Raw genomic sequence first — 25,207 nt, 5'->3', positions numbered from 1 at the left:
GGTAACACCTCTTGGTAGCTCTCCTGTTGTTTCTCATGCCAGCATCATCACAGCCTTGAGGCTCTGGGGTAGGTCACTTCGTCGAGTTCGTTTCCATGAGGATAACGTTATCTTGGGTGTCTGTGAGAATGCTGCACTGAGTACAGAGCCCAGGCTCCTGGGTCAGCCGGGTTCGAATCCCCTTTCCTCTGTGAAGATCTGGGTCAGTCACAAGTGCTTCAGTTTCTTCGATTTGACTGAGGGAGTCTTTGACTCCAAAAAATTAACACTTGAGTGTACCCGGCCACAGCTTAGCACATCCAGGGTGTTTCCACCCTTTCTTTGGGATCCTCAGGGCTGGATGGAGCCGGTCCTTCCCATCTCTCCTTATACTCACGCACTCGCGCTGGCTGGAACAAGTCCTCCAAGTAGAACGAGGAGCGGGTTTTAGCGGCGCTCTAGCCCGCCGAGAGCATACGCCCTCCCCACGCGGGGCCCCTGATTGGCTGAAGGTTGCGCTGGCACGCGCAACTTCCGGGACGGAGGCTGTGGCTGGAAGGAGCTGGGCATCCGGCCTGAGGCGCAGCGGTCGCGTTAGTTCGGCCCAATGGCGGCACCGCTGCTTCACACGCGTTTGCCGGGAGATGCGGCCGCTTCGTCCTCTGCAGTCAAGATGCTGGGCGCGTCGAGGACTGGGTAAGATTCAGGCCTTTTCCTTCTGCGCGTCTGGGACCAAAGCTCAGGACCGCGCTTAGAGGAGCGGATTGAAAGGATGTGGGACAAAGCTAATGGCGTGTAATAGGAGCACGGGGTCGAGGGTCATCTCACGTTCACAGAAATGAGCTCATTCCTCCTAACTGGGTAATAGACATGGGTGGGGCCTGGAAAAGTGAGTATGTTCTCTGTTCTGGAGGCCCCCTTTCCCGACTGTGTCTCTTCGTGATTTCCCAGGCCTGGGTACTGCCTTCTGCGCCTTGACCCCTCTTCCTTCCCTCTTCTTCGTCCAAATTTGGAAGGGATTTCCCTGGGCTATGTGGGTTATCAGCCGAACGTTGTCACTCACGGCAAATTGAATATTAAATCTTTTTTGTTTGAAATTTGTTTCGACACACGTATTTGTTTAGCAGTCTTTATTTTGCTCCACTTTTAAAATCCCTAACCCCCATAGCACTCTTGGCGTTTAACTTTCAGAGTCATTAGGATGCTATGTTTTTTCATTAATTTACTACGTGTAAGTGAAGCAAACCTTGTAAAACAATTAGCGTAATATGATTCATAATATTTATCGAGCTCCTGCTTACTGTGTTAAACACTGGGGACAGTGGTTTATCCAAAGACACTGATGTCCCTGCTTTCTACAGAGCTTACAGCATAGGGGGGAAAGGCAGTACATAGGCCAATAAATAAACGAACACGATGATTTCAGTTATACAACAAGGGGGAGGGAGAAGGGAGAGAAGGAGCGTTTGAGATTTCTCATTGGGAAGACATCTGTCATTTGAGCTTCTACTTGAATGAAGACAAAAATCTAGGCCGGGCGCGGTTGCTCACGCCTGTAATCCCAGCACTTTGGGAGGTCGAGGTGGGCGGATCACCTGAAGTCAGGAGTTCGAGACCAGCCTGGCCAACATGCGAAACCTCGTCTCTACTGAAAATACAAAAATTAGCCGGGCGTGGTGGCAGGTGCCTGTAATCCCAGCTACTCAGGAGGCTGAGGCAGGAGAATTGCTTGAACCCGGGAGATGGAGGTTGCAGTTAAGCCAAGATCACACCACTGCACTCCAGCCTGGGCAGCAGAGCAAGACTCCATCTCAAAAAAAAAAATCCAGCCACGTAGAGATTTGGGAAAAGAGTATTTCCAATAGAGTGAACAGTAAGTGAAATGAGAAACAGCTTGGCTTGTTTGAAGAGCAGAAAAGACATGATGGCTGTAGTAAAACAAGTTGTTGGAGATGAGGTGAGAGAGGTAGGCAGGGGCCAGATTAATGTAGGATCTTAAAGACCACGCTGAGAGATTTGGATTTTTACTGTAAGTGCAGTGGGAAGACAGTTATTGGTTGCTGAGCAAAGGAGGGATTGTTGGTTAAGAGTGGAAGCAGGAAGACCAGTAAAGAGGCCTTAACAATAGTCCCACTGAATTATGTTGGTTCAATAAATGTTGGCTATTATAATTTTTATTATTTTCATGAACTTAATAGCTTGTTAATCTTGGTTCCACAGGATTTCAAATATGCGTGCATTAGAGAATGACTTTTTCAATTCTCCCCCAAGAAAAACTGTTCGGTTTGGTGGAACTGTGACAGAAGTCTTGCTGAAGTACAAAAAGGTAAGAGGAGATAATGTGTGAGGTTTGCTTTTGGTCAGGTCAGAATACAACTGTTGCTGTTATACTAAAGACCAACAGAAATAGCAAGATTAAGATACCAGTTGAAATCAAATATTTAATAATAGCATGATGCCGTCAGTGCAAAATTAGAGTAATAGTGTCCTTTTTTCCCCCCACCTTGGCCCATTTCACAGGTAATAATGAGAGAGTAATAATGTCTTTACTGAGGTTTCACCTCTTCAAATGCTTTATTTACAAAGCATCTTTTAACTTTAGCAAGTGCCAGAATTAAAAACAATTACAGCATTTTATTTATTTATTTATTTGTGCCAGAGTCTTCCTCTGTCACCCAGGCTGGAGTGCAATGGCGTGACCTCGGCTCACTGCATCCTCCACCTCCCAGGTTCAAGCAATTCTCCTGCCTCAGTCTTCTGAATAGCTGGGGTTACAGGCACGCACCACCACACCTGGCTAATTTTTTTATTTTTTTAGTAGAGGCAGGGTTTCACCATGTTGGCCAGGCTGGTCTCGAACTCCTGACCTTGTGATCCACCCGCCTTGGCCTCCCAAAGTGCTGGGATTACAGACGTGAGCCACCATGCCTGGCCTACAGCATTTTATTTTTTGAGGAACTTACCTAAGCATTACTTTGGGACAGTAAACCAGTTCTCTGAATAGAGATTTTTGTTTTTGTGGTAGTTTAGAAGCATTTCTACTGTATCTCAGCAGTAGAGGGAAAATGTTAAGTAACCATATGTTTATATGTAATATCCATTTGTATCCATATTTGAGTGAATACTTTTTTAGATCCTCCTGAATTAGATCATTATAGCTGGCTGTTTTTTTCCCTCATGCTTTTTGAGAATTCGCAGGAGTATCAACTATTATATTCAAATGTCAATACAGAAGTATAGCTAAATGTAGTTTATCATTTTCCTTTTTCCAAGCCCTCTGGCTGCACTAACATGAGTGTTTAAATTTTTGTAGTCATGATTTTATAATCCGCAATTGACATGTGAAAGTTAGTGTTCCTTTTATAATTTCATCTGATGTTAAAGTACGGTTAAAAGTCTTGCTGTTGATACTAAACAGGAAACAAAAGCATAACTTAATTCTTTCCCCTTCTTGTTAAGGGTGAAACAAATGACTTTGAGTTGTTGAAGAACCAGCTGTTAGATCCAGACATAAAGGTAATTAATTTTGTGTTTGATCATTAGCAAAATTATTGCCACTTTATACAGACATAGTTTGCACTTTGGGTCCCATTCTGTCCTCCAGAACTTGCTGTCTCCATGGTCCTCCCTTATTTTAATCTGGTGGTTCTCAACCAGGGACAGTTTTACCCCCTAGAAGACATTTGGTGATGGCTGCAGATATTTTTGTCACAATTAGGAGGAAAGAGTGCTACTGGCATCTAGTGGGTGAATGACAGAGATGCTGCTAAACATCTCACAGTGCACAGGGCAGCCTCCTATAACCAAGAGTGATCCAGCCCCAAATGACAACAGTGTTGAGGCTGGGAAACCCTGCTCTAATGCTTCCTTTCTATTAGATTACTACCTCTTTCCTCCATGCTGCATGCAACTCTCTTGTCTCTTTAAAGCTAAAACAAACCAAAAAAAAAAAAAAAAAAACCACTGATTCAGCATTTCCAGGTTCGAGATACACCTATCATGTGGTAAAACCTTAATACATTTTGTTTCACCATTCTTCCTTTACTGCCCAGTTTTGAAGAGAATGGTTTATTACCATGGCAGTGGTAGTTAGATTGCCTGGAATGAAATTCCAATTTTATTATCCAGTGTGTGATCTTGAGCAAATTGTTTTAACCTCTCTGCCTCTATTTTCCACTGTGTGAAACCAAGAAAACAATAGAGATTTTAAAAATATGGAGTGTTTTGTTTTTAAGAGATGTGGTCTTGCTGTGTTGCTCTGGCTATTCACAGGTGTGATCATAGTGCACTACAGCCTTGAACTCCTGGCCTCAAATGATCCTTTCTCTTCAGCCTTCTAAAAAGCTGGGACTATAGGTGCATGCCACTGTGCCTGGCTTTAAACATGGAAATACTTAACAAGGATTCAATGAGCTAATATGCAAGAAGCACTTAGAACAGTCTCTGACTCAAAGTAAGGACAATAATTGTCATCTGTTGTTTTTGTTCCAGCTGACTGCGCTGTATCATTTCTCACTCACATTTAAGTCCACTGTTCTTATCACTGTAGTAATTACCCTGACAGGTTACCCATGTTTTTTTTTTACATGCTGATTTCAGTGGACTTTTTTTTAAGACAAAGTCTCCTTGTCACGAAGGCTGGAGTGCAGTGGTGTGATCTGGGCTCACTGCAACCTTTGCCTCCTGGCTTCAAGCAATTCTCCTGCCTCAGCCTCCCAGATAGCTGGGATTACAGGCACCCGCCACCATGCCTGGTTAATTTTTTTATTTTTAGTAGAAACGGGGTTTCACCATGTTGGCCAGGCTGGTCTTGAACTCCTGACCTCAGGTGACCTGCCCGCCTTGGCCTCCCAAAGTGCTGGGATTACAAGTGTGAGCCACTGAGCCCAGCCTCAGTGGACTTACTTTTTTAAGCCTTGTATTCCTTGTATCAGCCGACACTGTTGGCCACCCACTTCTTAAAACTTCAGCGTTTCTGATCCTCCTGTCTCCTGATCCTTTAATCTGTTTTTTTTTTTTTTTGCTCTGTCGCCCAGGCTGGAGTGCAATGGCGCAATCTTGGCTCACTGCAAGCTCCGCCTCCCGGGTTCAAGCGATTCTCCTGCCTCAGCCTCCCGAGTAGCTGAGACTACACGCACCCGCCACCACCCCCGGCTAATTTTTTGTATTTTTAGTAGAGATGGGGTTTCACCATGTTAGCCAGGATGGTCTCGATCTTCTGACCTCGTGATCCGCCCACCTTGGCCTCCCAAAGTGCTGGGATTAGAGGCGTGAGCCACCACGCCCGGCCAGTGATCCTTTAATCTCTAGTATCTCTCGATAGGTTCTTGATCTTAAATTTGGTGTTGATTGGGCTTCAAAACTTGACTCTTTTCTCACTCTGTTGATTCTTCTGTGTGATCTCCTCATCTCCCTTCATGGCTTTGAAATCTACCTGTGTCCTAATATATTTGTGTCTGTAGCCAAGACTGCTCTTGTGGGCTCCAGACTTATTTCATTTTCGTTTTTGGGGACGGGCAGAACAGAGTCTTGCTCTGTCACCTAGGCTGTAGTGTAGTGGGATGATCTTGGCTCACTGCAACCTCTGCCTCCTGGGTTCAAGCCATCCTCCCACCTCAGCCTCCCGAGTAGCTGTGCCACCATGCCCAGCTAATTTTTTTGTATTTTCAGTAGATTTGGGGTTTCACCATGCTGGCCAGGCTGGTCTCGAACTCCTGACCTCAAGTGATCCACCCGCCTCAGCCTCCCAAAGTGCTGGGATTATAGACGCGAGCCACTCCACCCGGCCTAGACTTCTTTCTTAACTGTCTGTTAGATGCATTTACCCAGAATCATCATAGATGCTCCAAACTTAGCATGTCCACTCTTGGCTGGGCTCCATCTTTCATGGAGCTTTCCCTGGTTCTCTCTAAGCACATGGTTGTTCCTTCATTGAGTCCATTTCCCACACTTCCAGATCTCTCTAGTTACAGATCTGGTTTACAAGGCCCTCCATGGTCTATTTGGTGCTTCTTTGTTCCCCAGATTTATTATCTGTTGGCTTGCTCACTATACATGCGTGCCATACTGAACGTTTTTCAGTTTTCTGAAAACATACTTTTCCTTCTGTAAGAAGCAGAACTTCCAGAAAAGACTCAACTGTGTTACTGTTTAAAGACAGCTGAAGCATCACTTTCTCTTTAAAGCTTTTCCTGACCCCTGCCTTCTTTCCCAGATACAAAGGGACATTTTCTTTGTGTTCCACTGTATTTTGTATCAGCAGTTCTCATTCTTGGTATTTTGACATACCAAGAATTGCACTAGTTGTGTGCAGTGTTGCAAGTAGAACTTTTTTCCGTCTTGAGACAGGGTCTCGCTGTGTCACCCAGGCTGGAGTGTAATGGGCCCGATCATGGCTCACTGCAGCCTCAACCTCCCAGGCTCAAGCAATCTTCCCACCTCAGGCTCCCGAGCGTCTGGGACCACAAGCATGTGCTACCATGCCTGGCTAATTTTTCTGGAGACGAGGTCTCCCTATGTTGCCCAGGCTGGTCTCAAATTCCTGGGCTCAAGCAGTCTCCTCCTGCCTTGGCCTCCCAAAAGTGCTGGGATTACAGGCATGAGCCACTGTTCCTGCCTGCTAGTAGAAATAATAATAGTTCAGTACTAAAGCATCAAAGTCTGCAACTGATTTACTTTTTTTTTTTCTTTTTGAGACGGAGTTTTGCTCTTGTTGCCCAGGCTGGAGTGCAGTGGCATGATCTTGGCTCACTGCAACCTCTGCCTCCGAGTTTTTTAAGCAATTCTCCTGCCTCAGCCTCCCGAGTAGCTGGGATTACGGGCATGCACCACCACGCCCAGCTAATTTTGTATTTTTAGTAGAGACGGGGTTTCTCCATGTTGGTTAGGCTCATCTCGAACTCCCAACCTCAGGTGATCCACCCACCTTGGCCTCCCAAAGTGTTGGGATTACAGACATGAGCCACCACGCCCAGCCTGATTTACTTTTAAAAATGGTACAGTTTAAATGTTATCCTTATAGTTTTGTTGCAGTCTTTTTAGTGGAAAAGAGATAGGATAGTTTATTTTATTTGCACACTAACTTAGCTTGTTTTCTACATGCCTTTGGCCTTAGTGAGCTACCGTTAATGTTATCCTTAACAGTTGTGGACATATGAAATTACCATAGTACAAATGAGTTGTGGTTTTACTTTATTTTACTGCCAGGCTACTTGGGATTTCATCAGAAAATGGTTGATCTGTGGGAGTTTGACACATGGATATGGCATAGTAAGCACTCAGTAGCTGAATTAAGGTGGGGAAAAGGGGACAGCTTCTTCTCCGCATATAGGGAGGCGTGTGGGACGGTGGACAGAGGATAGCCTTGACCGAGACAGACGGGTTTGGACCTGCTTCTTTACTGGCCTCTTGGTTGGGCAGATTGCTTATTAATCGTTCTTAGCCTCAGCTTCCTGAACAGCAAAATGGGAATAACTAAACATCTTGCAGAGTTTTTAGGATTAGAAGAAGATATATATGTGGAGTGTCAGGCACCATGCCTGGCATATGGTGTATTCTCACTAAATGATAACTCCATATGAATATCCCTGTAGGTATGACCTTGTGTTGCTTTTATTTATATGTCTAAGCCTTCCACAAATTAGGGGCTTTTTCTTAATGGTTTTTTTCCTGTGCAGTATATATGCATGAATATGATTAATATAGTAATATTTTACATAATTGACACTGTATTTTATACATTGCGTTTCAAATTTAGCAGTTCTTCTCATGTCACTAACAATTACTATGAACAGTAATTTGATTGCCTGAAAAATATTTCATGGAGGAATGGGGCTATCATTTATACAGAACAAACACATCATAATATATTTAAACTCAGCCACAGATTTGGTTTAGAAAAGTTATGTTTATTCATGACCCCAATTGATCAGCCTCGACTGAGTTTTATCAGCATGCTTCCTGGTCAGCTTGAATATAGAGGAAATAGAGGTAGCTATTGTTCCTTTGTGATCTTCTAATATTTCAGTCTGCTAGAATTCTGCAGTTTTTAAAAGTCCCAGGTGTCAACATTTGAGGTGATTTCGCTTTTTCAGGGCAAACAAAAGTGATCAGGCTGAAGTATTGCATTTAAGTCTTTCTCCTGTGTATTAGAGTTACTAGATTACTTTCTTAAAACAGTTAAGTAATTTATTGTGACATCTTTTTCTGTTTTAATACCCAGTTTTGAGTTCCTTCCAAGTTTGTGACCTTTTCCCCCCAACCTATTCTTGATAAATGATTGATATAAGATAGCTGTAAATTTCTGTTATCTTAGAGGATTTGTGATTTTGAAAGTACTCTTTGTTTAACTTAAGGATGACCAGATCATCAACTGGCTGCTAGAATTCCGTTCTTCTATCATGTACTTGACAAAAGACTTTGAGCAACTTATCAGTATTATATTGGTAAGTTCACCATTTATTTTACTGTAAAGTATGTAATTCAGAACTTTGGTAATAGTATATGTTATATTAATAACATGCTGCTTTTATCTTTCTTCCCCCACTCTAGAGATTGCCTTGGTTGAATAGAAGTCAAACAGTAGTGGAAGAGTATTTGGCTTTTCTTGGTAATCTTGTATCAGCACAGACTGTTTTCCTCAGACCGTGTCTCAGCATGATTGCTTCCCATTTTGTGCCTCGTAAGTCATTGCTTGGAATTTTCTTTTCTTTTCTTTTTAATACTTCTTTATTAAAATACCACCTTCCCCTTATATATGAGAGACTGCTACCATGGAAGATTCCAGATGCATATTGGCACCAGGTCTGGTAGACATATATTCCCCGTAATGACTCCTATGGAGGTGTCTAGATTCATTTGTTGCTGTGAGTTTTATGAATTTATTTGCTTTATTGAACTCCTGGTGAAATCTAGGAATTTTTACCCGTTTAAAAACTTTAAAGTTGCTTTACTTTTTTTCAGATTGTGCGTTTAATTAATCATTGGGCTAACTTTGGATTATGGAAAAATAACTTTTTTTATAGCTGTTCATTGTCTAGGTCAGTAACTTTTTTTGTATAGCCATTCATTGTCTAGATCAATGACAGAATAACATATTTTCTTTTTCCCTCAAAAGCCCGAGTGATCATTAAGGAAGGCGATGTAGATGTTTCAGATTCTGATGATGAAGATGATAGTAAGTATAAAAAGGTTTAAAGCCTGGGCACAGTAGCTTACACCCATAATCCCAGCACTTTGGGAGGCCAAGACGGGAGGATCACTTGAGGCCAAGAGTTTGAGACCAGCCTGGGCAACACAGTGAGACCTTGTCTCTGCAAAAAAACATTTTTTTTCAAATATTTTCTTAAAAAAGGCTTAAAGTAGAACTAGGCAGGGTAGTGTGTGTCTTTAGTCACAGCTACCTGGGAGGCTTAAGTGGGTGGATTGCTTGAGCCCAGGAGTTCAAGCCCTGCTTGGTGGCAAGACACTGTCTTCTTTAAAAAAAAAAGTAAAGCACAGAATACCTGGCACCTATTCTAATAAGTAGACTGCAACAAATGACAACCTTTGATGTAATCTTTTTGTTATATTTACCATTGATATGCAGTCAGTTGTCCTGAATGCATTATTTATATAATTAGTCCATTTAATTTTCATTGATGCTGGTGGAGAAAAATCTTGAAATTATTATTTCTCTGATAAATTATTCCGTTTTGGTTAGCATGTGTTTTTAGCTTCAAGTATGTCACTTTTTGTTTGTTTGTTTTTTGAGACAGAGTCTCGCTCTGTTGCCCAGGCTGGAGTATAGTGGTGTGATCTCGGTTCGCTGCAGCCTTCACCTCCCAGGTTCAAGTGGTTCTCCTGCTTCAGCCTCCTGAGTAGATGGGACTACAGGCATTTGCCACCATGCCTGGCTAATTTTTGTATTTTTAGTAGAGATGGGGTTTCACCATATTGGTCAGGCTGGTCTCAAACTCCTGACCTCAGGTGATCCACCCACCTCGGCCTCCCAAAGTGCTGGGATTACAGGCGTGAGCCACTGTGCCCAACCAGCATTTATTTTTAGCTTCAAGCGTGTCGCCCTTCAGTTTTGTTTTGATGCTCATACTCTGAACTTTTCTCCTTTCAGATCTTCCTGCAAATTTTGACACATGTCACAGAGCCTTGCAAATAATAGCAAGATATGTACCATCGTGAGTATACTTTTCCTTATTTTGAATGTTTAATTCTCAAGAAAATTGTAATCAATTAGTAAAAATTATAAAATGTTAATAGTATTAAAGCTTGAGTCTTACATTGCATGTTTTTTTTGTATCCACTTGAGGAAACATTACATTCTAGAAAAAGTGGCATTTCCATTTTCTATTTATTCTCTTTAATTGTTTTTCAAAGTTTGTATGCAGATTCTCCCCCAATTTTGTATGGTGGTTGGAATTTTGCTTTTATCTTCAACAGATATGCTATCCAAAATTTTTCAGTGAGAAACCCCTGGGTGTGTTTGTGTCATGCCATATGAATAAAAATTGCACTTCTAAGAAAAGCTTTTCAGGTTTGTGGGTTTCTTTTGGAGGGGTGGACTTCTAGTTCCCTCTGTCCGTTGATTATTTGTTAACTTAAAAAAATCCAACTTGATGATTTTTTCTTCTTTTAAAAATAATATACATGTGTAGTGGGAAATGTCAGCAAAAGTGCTGTTATGTTTCTGTGGGAGAGAAGCTCCCTCTTTGATTTGCTGTTGATATCAGAGTTAACAGAAGCTTATTTTCTCTAAGTCGTTATAGATTTTCTCAGAAGCTATACATTGTAAGTTCCAGTTCTGGCCGGGCGCAGTGGCTCACGCCTGTAATCCCAGCACTTTGGGAGGCTGAGGCGGGCGGATCACCTGAGGTCGGGAGTTCGAGACCAGCCTGACCAACATGGAGAAACCCCGTCTCTACTAAAAATACAAAATTAGCTGGGCATGGTGGCGCATGCCTGTAATCCCAGCTGTTTGGGAGGTTGAGGCAGGAGAATCGCTTGAACCTGGGAGGCGGAGGTTGCAGTGAGCCGAGATTGCGCCACTGCACTCCAGCCTGGGCAACAAGAGCGAAACTCCGTCTCAAAAAACAAAAAAAGTTCCAGTTTTTTGAGGTAGGGGTTCCTGTTTGCCTCCTATGTCTATCGATATTTGCTTTTAGAATGGTAGTTTTCCTTTTTATTCCTTTTCTAGAAAGTAAAGTTAACATGGATTGATTTAATTTTTTAAAAATAGGACACCGTGGTTTCTCATGCCAATACTGGTGGAAAAATTTCCATTTGTTCGAAAATCAGAGAGAACACTGGTAAGAAATCTTTTCATTGAGAACATCATGGAAAAGTTGTTTGTATGATTTCATTTTAGATGATATTAGGTCTTTTTCTTTCTTTTTCTGTCTTTATTTTTCTTTTTCTTTTTTGAGACCGAGTCTCACTCTGTCGCCCAAGCTGGAGTGCAATGGCGTCATCTTGGCTCACTGCAACCTCTGCCTCTCGGGTTCAAGCAATTCTCCTGCCTCAGCCTCCCCATTAGCTGGGACTGCAGGCGCCTACCACCATGCCCAGCTAATTTTTGTATTTTTAGTAGAGACAAGGTTTCACCATATTGGCCACACTGGTATCGAACGCCTGACCTTGTGATCTGCCTGCCTCGGCCTCCCAAAGTGCTGGGATTAGTGAACCACCGTGCCCAGCTGATGTTAGGTCTTTTTCTTAAAGGTTACTTTGTCTTCTAGACTTTAAACTGATGTCTAAGAATTTGACTCAGATTCCTTTCTTATAAAGCGGCTATTGGGGATTCCCAGTGCCTTTTTCTGTTATTACTATGTGCAAGTCAAGGTCTGAGTTCATTTCAGGAATATCTGTAGTGGCTTTATGCTCATATGGACAAGAATTACTAGAAGATAATAGTTCATGTATTACTAATTGTGAACATGCCTTATTTTAACCTGAAAACAAAGCCTTTCATAGAAGAATTCTGCTTAAGTTTTTGTACAATGTTCAGATCATCTGTGCAGTTTTTAATAATTAATAGTGGTTGCCTTAGTAGAAAACTGAATCTAGTAGCATACAAAAAGAATTATGTACCATAACCAAGTGCGACTGATGTTAAGAATGCAAGATTGATTTTTTTTTTTTTCGGGGTTGGGGGGACAGTCTCCGTCTGTCACCCAGGCTGGAGTGCAGTGGCACCATCTCAGCTCGCTGCAGCCTCTGCCTCCAGGGTTCAAGTGACTCTCCCACCTCAGCCTCCCGAGTAGGTGGGACTATAGACATGGGGCACCACACCCCGCTAATTTTTGTGTTTTTGGTAGAGATGGGATTTTGCCATGTTGGCCAGACTGGTCTTGAACTCCTGACCTCAAGCGATCTACCCGTCTCCACCTCGCAAAGTGTTGGGATTAGAGGTGTGAACCACCGTGACCGGCCGAGATTGAGTTAGTACCTGAAAATGAATTAATAAAATATTTTGTAGCAATAGAACAAAGGACAAAAACCACATAATCATCTCAGTAGATGCAGAAGTGTGTGACAAACACCAATATCCTTTTATGAGAAAAACAGAAGGAAATTTTCTCAACCTGATAAAGGGCATCTGAAAAACCCACAGCTAACATCATATTCATTGGTGAAAGACCAGAAGTTTTTTCCTAAGACAAAGAACAAAACAAGGATGTTCGCTCTTGCTGCTTGTCTAGCCAAGGCAGTTAGGCAAGAAAAAGAATTAAAAGCATCCAGATGGAAAGGAAGGCGTAAACTCTCTTTTGCAAGGTGATTTTATATGTCATTCTAAGGAGTTTACACACACACAAGAAATTTTAGAGATAATAAATGAGTTCAGCATGGTTACGGGACAGAAGACTAACATACACTAACCAGTTGTTCAAGACAATTGAATAGGGGAGAATAGTCATTTCAACAAATGCTGCTGGCAGAAGTGTATATGAACATGCAAAAGAATGAAGCATATGGATATCCATATACAAAAATGAACTCAATAAAAGCCCTACATGAAGAGTAAAAACTGTAAAACTCTGAGAAGAAAACGAGTACATTTTCATGATGTTGGATTAGGCAGTAATTTCCAGATTTGATGCCTAAGCACAAGCAACCAAAGAAAAAATGCATCAATTGTACTTCAAAATTAAACGTTGTTATGCTTCATAGGACATCTTCAAGAAGATGAAAAGAATCCCCAAATAATGGGAGGAAATATTTCTAAATTTTATGTCTGGTAATGGACTTGTATATGTAAAGAACTCTTATGATTGAATAATAAAAGGGCAAATAGCCCAACTGAAGTGGGCAAAGGATCCGAATAGGCATTTCTGCAAAAAAAGCACATGAAAAGAAGCTCAACATCATTAGCCATCAGGGAAATGATTTCACTTCATGCCCACAAGGATGGCTATAATCAGAACGAGAAGACAGTAACAAGTGTTCACAAGGATATGGAGAAATGGGAACGTTGGAACTGTCATATGTTGCTGTGAGAATGTAAAATGGTGCAGCCGTTTTGGAAAATAGCCTGGCATTTCTTCAAGGTTAAATGTAGAATTAACACGTGACTCAGCAGTTCCATTTCTGGGTTTATACCCAAGATAAATGAAAATATATGTCCACAGAAAAGCTTGTACATGGATGGTCATAGCAGCATCATCCATAATAGCCTCAAGTAGAAGCAACTCAAATGTCTGTCAACTGATGAACAGACAAAACATGGTACAATGGAATATTACTCAGCAATGAAAAGGAATGCTTTATATGTTACAACATGATTGGACCCTAAAAACATGCCAAAAGACTGTGTATTATATGACTCCATTGATATGAAAGGAATGGTTTACATGTTACAACATGATTGAACCCTAAAAACATGCCACAAACTGTGTATGGCTCCATTGATATGAGCGGAATGGTTTACATGTTACAACATGATTGAACCCTAAAAACATGTATTATATGACTCCATTTATATGAAATGTCTCAAAGAGGCAGATTCATAGAAAGACTAGTGGATGCCAAGGTCTTCATTTTTTAGGGGTGCACTAATGGATGTAGGATTTCTTTTTAGAGTGATTAAAATGTTACAAAATTGCTGGCTGGGCGCAGTGGCTTATGCCCATAATCACAGCACTTCGGGAGGCTGAAGTGGGAAAATCCAGGAGTTGAAGACCAGCCTGGGCAACATAGTGAGAAAATGTCTCTCTAAAAGGAAGAATTAACCTCATGTGGTGGTGTGCACCTGTAGTTCTAGCTACTAGGGAGGCTGAGGAGGAAGGATTGCTTATCCCGGGAATTCAGGGTTGCAGTGAGCTATGATTGCACCACTGTACCCCATCCTGAGAGAGAGAGCAAGACCCTGTCTCTAAAAGAAAAATAAATGTTCTGAAATTGATTACGTTGATGGTCACATAACTGAATATATTAAAAACTTAAATTGTATACTTTAAGTTGGTGATTGTATGATATATGAGTTTTATCAATACAGCTACTTAAAAACCTATAGTTATGCAAATTAAAAATTTCATTTACTGGGAATAATTGAAATGATTATACCGAACATAATACATGTAGAAACAGTATAGTTTTTGTATTGCTGGATAGTCTGTTTTTTTCTTTTTAAATATTTGAAACTAAAGGTCATGTAATTGATGTTTTGCTTACATAACTGTGAAACATTTATTCTCTGTTGAAATGTTTTATCTTACATTTTCTCCTTTAGGAATGTTACGTTCATAACTTACTAAGGATTAGTGTATATTTTCCAACCTTGAGGCATGAAATTCTGGAGCTTATTATTGAAAAACTACTCAAGTTGGATGTAAGTATTGAGTAATCTATTTTTATTTTCATTTACTGACTTGAATTTGTTATAATCACAGTATGTGGAAACAATAGTCAGTGATAGAAAAGAATCCACTTGGCCAGGCGTGGTGACTCACGCCTGTATTCCCAGCACTTTGGGAGGCCGAGGCAGGCAGATCAGCTGAGGTCAGGAGTTCGAGACCAGCCTGGCCAACATGGCGAAACCCCGTCTCTATAAAAATACAAATAAAAAATTAGCCAGGCATGATGGTGGGTGCCTGTAATCCCAGCTACTCAGGAGGCTGAGGTGGGAGAATTGCTTGAATCCGGGAGGCGGATCTTGCAGCGAGCTGAGATCGTGCGACTGCACTCCAGCCTGGGCGACAGAGCGAGACTCCGTCTCAAAAAAAAAAAAAAAATGAAAAGAAAAGAAACCACTAGCACCATTCTTTGCTTCCTTTCTTTGAATGTGTCTTGAACTCCATCTGTGCATGTGCTGGGAGTTGTAGACAGTTCCTTCTCATGATTGGCGAACAAGACGTTAAATACATAGTTATCCAAATGTAAAAGTATGGTTGTGGAAAATGCTATGAATGAAACATACATTATGAGTTAGAGAACCTGATAGAATCACAGTGGGGTCAGGAAGGGATTCCTACGGAAGTGATTTTTCCTGTTTGGCCTTTCTTAAGGGCAGATTATAATTATAAACAGTTAAAACTTTGTTTAAGGAGGCCCACACTAAGGTGCAGTGGGAATGAAAGGAAGTAGTAGATTCTAGTGACATTGTGAGGAAAGGTGAACTGGTCCTTGAGACTGGTTTGGAGGAGGGGAGGCAGACAGTAAGGGAAAGGAATCCTTCAACGGTTGCTCCCTGTGGAATCGAATCTTGGTGTTGCCATTAATGGTAGTTAGAAATATGAAGAGGAGGCCGGGCGTGGTGGCTCACGCATGTAATCCCAGCACTTTGGGAGGCCGAGGCGGGCGGATCACGAGGTCAGGAGATCGAGACCATCCTGGCTAATATGGTGAAACTCTGTCTCACTAAAAATACAAAAAATTGGCCGGGTATGGTGGCGGGCACCTATAGTCCCAGCTACTCGGGAGGCTGAGGCAGGAGAATGGTGTGAATCCAGGAGGTGGAGCTTGCAGTGAGCCGAGATTGCGCCACTCCGCTCCAGCCTGGGTGACAGAGCAAGACTCTGTCTCAAAAAAAAAAAAAAAAAGAAAAAAAATATGAAGAGGAGGCAGTTGGAAGAGTAGTTCCATCTTGGCCAGGTTCAGTTGCTGGTGGGCAGCCTACCAGAGAATACTCACAGGCAGTCGTGGCTGCAGATGGGGACCTGAGCATAAACCTTTGGAAAGATGCAGTTTAGGACAGGGGAGGAGAAGGGTGATCAGAAGTATGGGGAAAACCAAGAGCCTGGATGCTCAGGAAGGATCCGCCGGAAGGAGGAGTTTGGTCAGCAGCATCAGATACTGCTGTCATTTTTTAGAAAGATGAAAAGAGCAACAGTCCTTGGATTTAGTGGTTAGAAGGTAGTCTTTGTTGCTTTCTGGAGGACCATGTCAGTGAAGACGCAGAAACTGCATTTCGGGAGAGGATGTGGATGGTGAGGAAGCAGAATTGGGGCTGTTAGAGACCTTGGTGCAGGGTTGTGGTGGAAGGAGGGGATGGAGCAGGGCTAAGAGGCGTGGTTTAGGGGTGGGGAGACGTGAGCAGGTTTGTGGACTGAGGGGAGAGGAGCTTTGGTGGAGGAAAACATTGATGCTATAGGAAAGCAGGAAGATGGAACAAGGTCTCAGAAGAGCTGGAGCTTGGGCTCACTGGTGCAGTGCTCACTTGGAGTTGCACCTCTCTGGCCAACTGTATATGTACTCTTTATAGTCTTTCTCTGGTATATACTTAAGGAACATTTTAGAATGTTTACAAAGAAGGTCAAGCATAGATAATAAAAAATGGCATGGTTTGAGTGGTATGTTAAGATATTTGAATGGTGATATACCAAAATAAATATTGCATCATGCACATTTGGCTTGCAGTTCATCATTTTTCTGCTCAGTTGATTGACGATATGTTTATTACACAATGTGTCTGTGAGTGTCGTGTGCATAGAGATTGTATTAGTCCATTTTCACACTGCTGATAAAGACATAGCTGAGCCTGGGAAGAAAAAGAGATGTTTTTGTTTGTTTGTTTGAGATGGTGTCTCGCTCTCTTGCCCAGGCTGGAGTGCAGTGGTGCGATCTCGGCTCACTGCAACCTCCACCTCCGGGGTTCAAGCAGTTCTCCTGCCTCAGCCTCCTGATTAGCTGGGATTACAGGCACATGCCACCATGCCCGGCTAATTTTTTGTATTTTTAGTAGAGATGGGGTTTCACCGTGTTAGCCAGGATGGTCTCAATCTCCTGACCTCATGATCCGTCCACCTCGGCCTCCCAAAGTGCTGGGATTACAGGCGTGAGCCACTGCACCTGGCCAAAAAAGAGGTTTAATTGGACTTACAGTTCCACATGGCTGGGGAGGCCTCAGAATCATGGCAGGAGGTGAAAGGCACTTCTTACATGGTGGCGGCAAGAGAAAATGAGGAAGATGTAAAAGTGGAAACCCCTGATAAAACCATCAGATCTCGTGAGACTTATTCACTATCACGAGAACAGTATGGGGGAAACCTACCCTATGATTCAAATTATCTCCCACCAGTCCCCCCCCAGCAATATGTGGGACTTACAGGAGTACGATTCAAGATGAGATTTGGGGCCAGGCGCAGTGGCTCATGCCTGTGATTCCAGCACTTTGGGAAGCTGAGGCCGGTGGATCACCTGAGGTCAGGAGTTCGAGACCAGCCTGACTAACATGGAGTAACCCCATCTCTACTAAAAATACAAAATTAGCTGGGCACAGTGGCACATGCCTGTAATCCCAGCTACTCAGGAGGCTGAGGCAGGAGAATCTCTTGAACCTGGGGGGCGGAGTTTGCGGTGAGCCGAGATCTTGCCATTGTATTCCAGCCTGGGCAACAAGAGCAAAACTCTGCCTCAAAAAAAAAAAAAAAATGAGATTTGGGTGGGGACACAGAGCCAGACCATATCAGAGCTAGAATAAATGTTGAATTTGTTGAGGCTGCCTGGCATAGAGCATCATGTGATAGTTGTCGATTTTATATAAGTATGTAGTAAAAGGGGCTTGGTTTATTATATTTAAATTCCTTCATGACCTAGGTCAGTTTACAGGCTTGCACCATAATTGTGTATTGTGTTGGGGTGTGATATAAGGCACTAATCTGGACACCTTGAACGTGTGTATATCAGATGAATTTCCATCCCAAAATAACATAGTTGTATTTTTTAAATCCTTTTATTCTTTTTTTTTTCCCTTTGTTATAGGTGAATGCATCCCGGCAGGGTATTGAAGATGCTGAAGAAACAGCAACTCAAACTTGTGGTGGGACAGATTCCACGGAAGGATTGTTTAATATGGTTAGCAGTTTATTAATGAAAGTGGAGATGAAGTTTATCATAATCAAAGGGTAGAAATAGCTAGTGCTGCTCATCTTTGTTAAGGCTTTAGATTGAAAGAATTAAAATAGTTTAGCAAACTTGAAAACGATTCCTTATATGAGTAATTTGCTGCCATGTCATTTAGCACTTAGCATAATTGGTCTATTTCCAAGGCTTTGAATTTGGGTTTGGTGAAGTATGTTTCACTTTTGTTCTTGTAACTTTCAGTGTTTGTTTTTGTAAGCCAGATGCTGTCTGTGAGGGTGTGGTTAATAGAAAAGCATACCTGTTTAATTTCTGCGTTTTACCACTTGTACACTTTATAGCATTACTTCTTTTGGGTGGTATCTGAAGTTGGGTTCAGTGGAAGGAGAGTCTGAGACAGGGATTCAGGTGCCCTTGGGACAGAGGGTGTCAGGGAGCAGAAGAGGGCCGGGGAGCTAAACGGGGGCTGGGTCTCACTTGGGAGGTCGCTACAGCCTGCTCCCACCAGGCATTCTGGGGCATGGATTGGTCTACAGAGTTTGCTCCCAGCTTGAGACCAAGCAGATGTCCTTTTCTGATGCCTTGTCAATCAGTCATTGGTTCTAAGGGGGAGGGGCTGGAAAGAGTGCAAGGGTGGTCCTGGCTCCTTTCTGCTCAGGGCAGCTCTGGAGAAAGTAGGCAGCTCTGAGCTGTTGGCCGCCAGTATTCACAGCAGTGGGGAAGTGGATATCCCGACCTGCAAAAGGGGGCCTGGCACCAAAAGCACCCGCCATGGTGGGCACCAGGAGCAGAGGTAGGGGGCATCTGTGATTTTTGCATGGATAGGTCTCATTGGGTCTTCTCAATGAGAATCAGAAGCTGGTGCTGTGAGTTTTGGCTTTTATTTTAAATTTCACTGGTGGTTCTGATTCACATCCCTGAATGAGACCCCTGCCTGGAAAGGTGTCTGCATTTCTTTCTTTCTTTTCTTTCTTTTTTAATTTGAGACAGGGTCTCACTCTGTTGCCCAGGCTGGAGTGTGGCAGTGTGTGATCTTGGCCCACTCCAGCCTCGACCTCCTGGGCCCAAGTGATCTGCCTACCTCAGCCTCCCCGAGTAGCTGGGACTACAGTGTACCACCGCACCCAGCTACTTTTTTTCTATTTTTGTAGAGACAGGTCTCACTGTGTTGCCCAGGCTGGTCTCAAGTTCCTGAGCTCAAGTGATCCTCCTGCCTTGGCCTCCCAAAGTGTTGGTAATTATAGGCGTGAGCCACTGTGCATGGTCCGTTTCTTTGTTTTAGTTTTTTTTTTTTTTTTTTTGGTGGGGCACAGAGTCTTCCTCTGTTGCCCAGGCTGGAGCACACGAACTCGGCTCACTGTAGCCTCCTCCACCTCCCAGTTCAAGCTATTTTCCTGCCTCTGCCTCCTGAGTAACTGGAATTACAGGCGTGCACCACCATACCTGGCTAATTCTTGTGTTTTTAGTAGAGACAGAGTTTTACCATGTTGGCCAGGCTGGTCTCGTACTCCTGACCTCAAGTGATCCCCCCACCTCTGCTTCCCAAAGTGCTGGGATTATAGATGTGAGCCGCTTTCCCCAGCCTCTTTGTTTTATCTTTTAAGGGAAATAATCACTTATGACGGTTTTCCTACTAAACCACTTTCACATTGAATTTTTTAATGTTAGTATTTACTTTTTGTCTTCAAAGGATGAAGATGAAGAAACTGAACATGAAACAAAGGCTGGTCCTGAACGGCTCGACCAGATGGTGCATCCTGTAGCCGAGCGCCTGGACATCCTGATGTCTTTGGTTTTGTCCTACATGAAGGATGTCTGCTTTGTAGATGGTAAATCACAGTAGCTACTGTTTATTGAACACCTGCAGTGTACCTGGCTTTGTGCTGGGCATTTTCCATCCATTATCTCTAGTAATACTAAAAATCCTGTAAAAATATCTATTGAATATGAGTTTAAGATGATTTAAAGAGGTCAAGTTACTTGCCAGTCACATAGCTTGAAAATGGGACTGGGATTCTGGCTGAGTTATATTTGTCTTCTGTCTTTTCACTGATTGTTGTATCGAAAGATTATATATGGAGTTTGGCCAGTTTTAGATCAAATTACGCTCAAGTTGCTGAATGCACTGAAGAATGATGTAGGGGGCACTAATATATGGTGCTCCATTATGTATTGAGTTTAGAGGGTCTTTGCCTGGCACCATTGTTGTGCCAGTGTTAGTACTATATGTGCTTCTTGCCTTCATGGAACTTTAAAGGCTTTGCCAGGCGAAAACAGAATTTTTTTCCATTCACATTGCTAAGATTTAAGATGAGCTCAGTGAGTCAGAATAATAGAACTGGAATCTGAGTTGACTGCATTACTGTTTTAACGGTCTTGCTGTTATAAAAATAATACATGTTGATTAGAGAATTTGGAAACTACAGGAAAGGATAAAAACAATTTAAATGGCCACATTTCTACTCTTCAGAGAACCATTGTGAGCATTTTGAAGTTTGACTTTTTTCCCTTTTCTGTTAGCGTCTGTATATGTAGGAGAGTATTTTTTAGTGAATTTGGGTGTCACACTGAACACAAGTGTTTCATAATCTGCCCTTTACATGGATGCTGAAGATAAACATTTTCTCATATCATTGCCTGTTTTAAAATAATTGTTATTGAATCCCAGCACTTAGGCCAAGGTGGGAGGATCACTGAGGCCAGGAGTTCAAGACTAACTATCCTGGGCAACATAACAAGACCCCATCTCTAAAAAAAAAAGTCGTAATAATAAATGTTATTGGTCACATGGGTTTAACTGTCTTTTACTGTTTTCACCATGATAAGTAACAGTTATAATGAACATACTTGTGCCTATATATTCAGCTGTTTACTAACAGTAAAATGATCGGATTAGAGGTCTTTTGCTACACGAATGATAGAATTGCCCTTCAGAAGGGTTTGCATTTCTGACCTTGCCACAGTGTGTGAAGTGAGGGCCTGCTTCCTTGCAGGTGTTAGATTATTATATTCAGAGGAAAATCTGTGTAAACTAAAAGTAGCATTTTGTTTTAATCGCATTTTAATGGATAATGTCTTTCTTTCTTTTTTTTTTAAATAGCCACGGTCTTACTCTGTAACCCAGGCTGGAATGCAGTCGCACAAACATGGCTTACTGCAGCCTTGACCTCCTGGGCTCAAGCGGTTCATCTGCCTCAGCCTCCCATGTAGCTGGGATCACAGGCGTGCCACCATGCCTGGCTAATTTTTTGATTTTTTGTAGAGACAGAGCTTCCCTGTGTTGCCCAGGCTGCCCTTGAACTCCCGGGCTCCCTCCCACTTTGGCCTCCCAAAGTGCTGGGATTGCAGGCAGGAGCCACTGTGCCTGGCTGGATAATGTTGTTTTTTAATGGTGTTGTGTTTATAAAAAATATGGCAGATGAAACTTGAAAATATGTCTTTATAAAAACTGAGATGCCAGATTTTCTCCATAGGTAAGGTTGATAACGGCAAAACAAAGGATCTATATCGCGACCTGATAAACATCTTTGACAAACTCCTGTTGCCCACCCATGCCTCCTGCCATGTACAGTTTTTCATGTTTTACCTCTGTAGTTTCAAATTGGTGAGTAAGAATGTGATTAACATTATCTTAGCTTATTTTGTTTTTGCCCAAAAATTTTCCCTAAAAACTGGGGTGGACGGAGACCATGAAGTAAATAATTCTTTTCTTTGAGCTTACTTGCTAGTCTGCTTAATAAAATCGCATTCTCGTTTCTTTTTTTGTTTTCTTTTCCTTTCTTTTTTGAGACACAGTCTCGCTCTGCTGCCCACTGCTGCAACCTCCACCTCTTGGGCTCAATGGACTCTCAGTCCTTACCCTCTCGATAGCTGGGACCACAGGTTACCATGCCTGGCTAATTTTTGTGTTTTTAGAAGAGGCGGGGTTTCGCCACGTTGGCCATACTGGTCTTGAACTCCTGACCGCAAGTGATCTGCCCGCCTCCTGCCCCGCAAAGCATTGGGATTACAGGTGTGAACAACTGTGCCTGGCCCACATTCCCTTCTTAGTACACTTGGAGAGAAAACAGATTGCTGCCTGCCAGCCCAGCTAGGTGCTCCGAAAATGTCATCTTGCCTTTTGGTCACTAGGTGGTGCTCTTCCCTTAAGCCTTTCTCTATTAAAATCTCATATGGGGTAATTAACTGTATTTCCTTTATTCTTTCCAAGGGTTGAGTTGTAACTAGCCCAAACCAACTTATTAATCTAGAATTTTAAAAACTTTAGGCTTTGTCTTTTCTTCTTTTTTTTTTTTTTTTTTTTTTTGGTGGGGGAAAGAATATAGAAGGCTTTTCCTTCTCTGCAACGATTTTGTGGCTTCCTAGAGGTCAGGAGAGTGTTGGTCATGGGAAAGAAGGTTGAATTCAGTCTGCCCACATGGGCGTGCCTAGCTTTAGAACAGCGCTATTGGAAGTTACACCCTTTGGTGAGAAGCTGTGTCTGTTTTTTTCCATGATTGGCGTAATTAACTCAAATACCAGCTGTGCGTTAGTCCGTATTTCTGTTCATGGTTGAGTTCAGTGTGTCCAGAGACCAGAAGGTGCTTTGCACTCACAGGAGTGCCCATGTGGAGCTCCATGGGATGTGAATTATTGTTGGTCACCAGTTCTGGCTGACATTGGAATCACTTGAAGAGTTTTTGTAATATGTGGATTCCAAAGCCCTGTCACAAACCTATTGAATTTGTACCTCCCAGGTTGAATTTTTTGTTGTTTTTTGTTTGTTTGTTTTTTGAGATGGAGTCTCACTCTGTCACCCAGGCTGGAGTGTAGTGGCGTGATCTCAGCTCACTGCAACCTCTGCCTCCTGGGTTCAAGCGATTCTCCTGCCTCAGCCTCCCAAGTAGCTGGGATTACAGGCACCTGCCACCATGCCTGGCTAATTTTTGTATTTTTAGTAGAGACAGGGTTTCTTCATGTTGGCCAGGCTGGTCTCGAGTTCCTGACCTTGGGTGATCCACCCACCTCGGCCTCCCAAAGTGCTGGGATTACAGGCGTGAGCCACTGTGCCTGGCCCCGGGTTGATTGTGATGCTTAGCTAGGTTTGGGATCCACTGGATTATTTAACACCCGAGGTGCCTTTTGTTTTTAATGATATTCTCTCAATGTGTTTTAGAAATGAAGCCCATGAGATAGTTATGAGATAGTAGAACTTTTCCCTACATTGGCGAAGTAAAAATCTTGGGATTTTGATAGCCAGATTATCTTAGGCATTAAAAAAGATCACACCGACGCCCTCTCTTTTTATAGGGATTCGCAGAGGCATTTTTGGAACATCTCTGGAAAAAATTGCAGGACCCAAGTAATCCTGCCATCATCAGGCAGGCTGCTGGAAATTATATTGGAAGCTTTTTGGCAAGAGCTAAATTTGTTCCTCTTATGTAAGTAGCCTAATTTTCCGAATACTTTTTAATATCATGCTTTAAAAAGAGTATAGCATTGTCTCAAGTCAGAAATATCTCCCATTTTTTTTGGCATGTTTTTAAAGTGAATAAAATCCCTACTCTGTGCAAGAAGTTTATATTTCTAAGTGGTGATTTTAGAATAAAGTGTCTCCTTTTTTATATATAAAACCCTGTGTGTAAGGCTTTTGTCATCTCTTTTGTGTGGTTGCACTTAAAGATCCATTTGTTTTGTGGATAGAGGACAGTGTTGTATACTGTTTTGATTCTTTTTGTAGGTTTGTCATTTTTTCATTTGCATTCCAAATCTATTGTATCTGTTAAAGCTGAAGACAAACCCTTTTAAAGGTAATAGACCTATCTAGGAGGCCAGTTTCTTCCAGTGGCCCATAAAGATATCTTTGGACAAGGATGCTGTTGAAACCCTTCCCCAGGAACAAAATTATTCACCATAGGACTTGACTAGGATGCATCAGGGAATACTGAAGTCCACCAGACTGTCTTTCTCTTGAGAGGTGTTGGTGAACATGTCCTGTTTGGCCAATCACCCTAAGAGGGGTGCCTTTGAGATGGTTAGGAGAACCTGCTTTCCATCCCTTGGGACGTTCTTAGGGGCTCACCTGTTCCTAGAAGGTCAGAGCTACTCTGCCTTGTAATTGGAAGGTTGTCTTCCTACGCACCCATCCTTATCCTTCCTTTCTTTGCTTTTCCTCTGTACCCATGGGTATTATTTAAAGAAACCTATGAACTTACTTAGCATGGTTTGTAATGAAAGGCAGTTGTGTGTTTTTATGTTATTCTGGTTTTTTTATGAAGTGTAAAGTTGACTTGAATTTTTCTTTTCTCTAGTACTGTAAAATCATGCCTAGATCTTTTGGTTAACTGGCTGCACATATACCTTAATAACCAGGATTCGGGAACAAAGGCATTCTGCGATGTTGCTCTCCATGGACCATTTTACTCAGCCTGCCAAGCTGTGTTCTACACCTTTGTTTTTAGACACAAGCAGCTTTTGAGCGGAAACCTGAAAGAAGGTCAGTGTTGTGGGAGTGCTGGACTGGATTTTCCTTGTGTTCTTGTCACCCTTCAGAATGGTGATTCATTACTTTTTTGAGATTTTTATAAAAACTGGATTCAGAAAACTGCATGTGCACTCAAACTTTTAATAATAATTTCAAGCAGCTCATAGGCCCCTACAAACCCCTTAAGATAGATTTGAGCTTGAGAACCCTACAAACCCCTTAAGATGGATTTGAGGTTAAGAAAGAGGTTTCTGCCTTTGAAAGTTTGAAATGTGAAGATGTCTCCAGAGGTGAGGCTGAGCCCTGGGCTGTGCCAGCGCCCTGTACAAAGCTTCAGTTGGATGCACCTTCTCTTTGTTGTCCTTGTAACAGCCCAGTAAATGGCAGGTATTCTCCCTTTACAGACAGCACTAAAGCACAGGAAAGTCATTTTCCCAAGATCACATGGTTAGTGTCAGGATTAGAAAACTGAAGCCA

General features: G+C 42.4%; 1 protein-coding gene across 1 annotated transcript in view; it reads left to right on the top strand.

Moving 5' to 3' along the window:
• Positions 1-392: 392 nt before the first annotated feature.
• Positions 393-25,207, top strand: part of RRN3 (RRN3 homolog, RNA polymerase I transcription factor) — a 34,408-nt gene continuing 9,593 nt past the window's right edge. Inside the window, exons 1-14 of the mRNA XM_031003122.3 lie at positions 393-675; positions 2,200-2,305; positions 3,439-3,495; positions 8,334-8,423; positions 8,530-8,659; positions 9,095-9,154; positions 10,088-10,151; positions 11,210-11,279; positions 14,699-14,797; positions 18,169-18,261; positions 19,958-20,096; positions 21,741-21,871; positions 23,557-23,687; positions 24,558-24,742. Coding sequence (XP_030858982.1) covers positions 587-675; positions 2,200-2,305; positions 3,439-3,495; positions 8,334-8,423; positions 8,530-8,659; positions 9,095-9,154; positions 10,088-10,151; positions 11,210-11,279; positions 14,699-14,797; positions 18,169-18,261; positions 19,958-20,096; positions 21,741-21,871; positions 23,557-23,687; positions 24,558-24,742 — 1,444 coding nt within the window. The 5' untranslated portion in view covers positions 393-586. The remainder of the gene's footprint in view (positions 676-2,199; positions 2,306-3,438; positions 3,496-8,333; positions 8,424-8,529; positions 8,660-9,094; positions 9,155-10,087; positions 10,152-11,209; positions 11,280-14,698; positions 14,798-18,168; positions 18,262-19,957; positions 20,097-21,740; positions 21,872-23,556; positions 23,688-24,557; positions 24,743-25,207) is intronic.

The sequence above is a fragment of the Gorilla gorilla genome, chromosome 18 (assembly GCF_029281585.2).
Source record: "Gorilla gorilla gorilla isolate KB3781 chromosome 18, NHGRI_mGorGor1-v2.1_pri, whole genome shotgun sequence".
Taxonomy (NCBI): Eukaryota; Metazoa; Chordata; class Mammalia; order Primates; family Hominidae; genus Gorilla; species Gorilla gorilla.
This window is presented reverse-complemented; position numbering and strand designations above follow the sequence as displayed.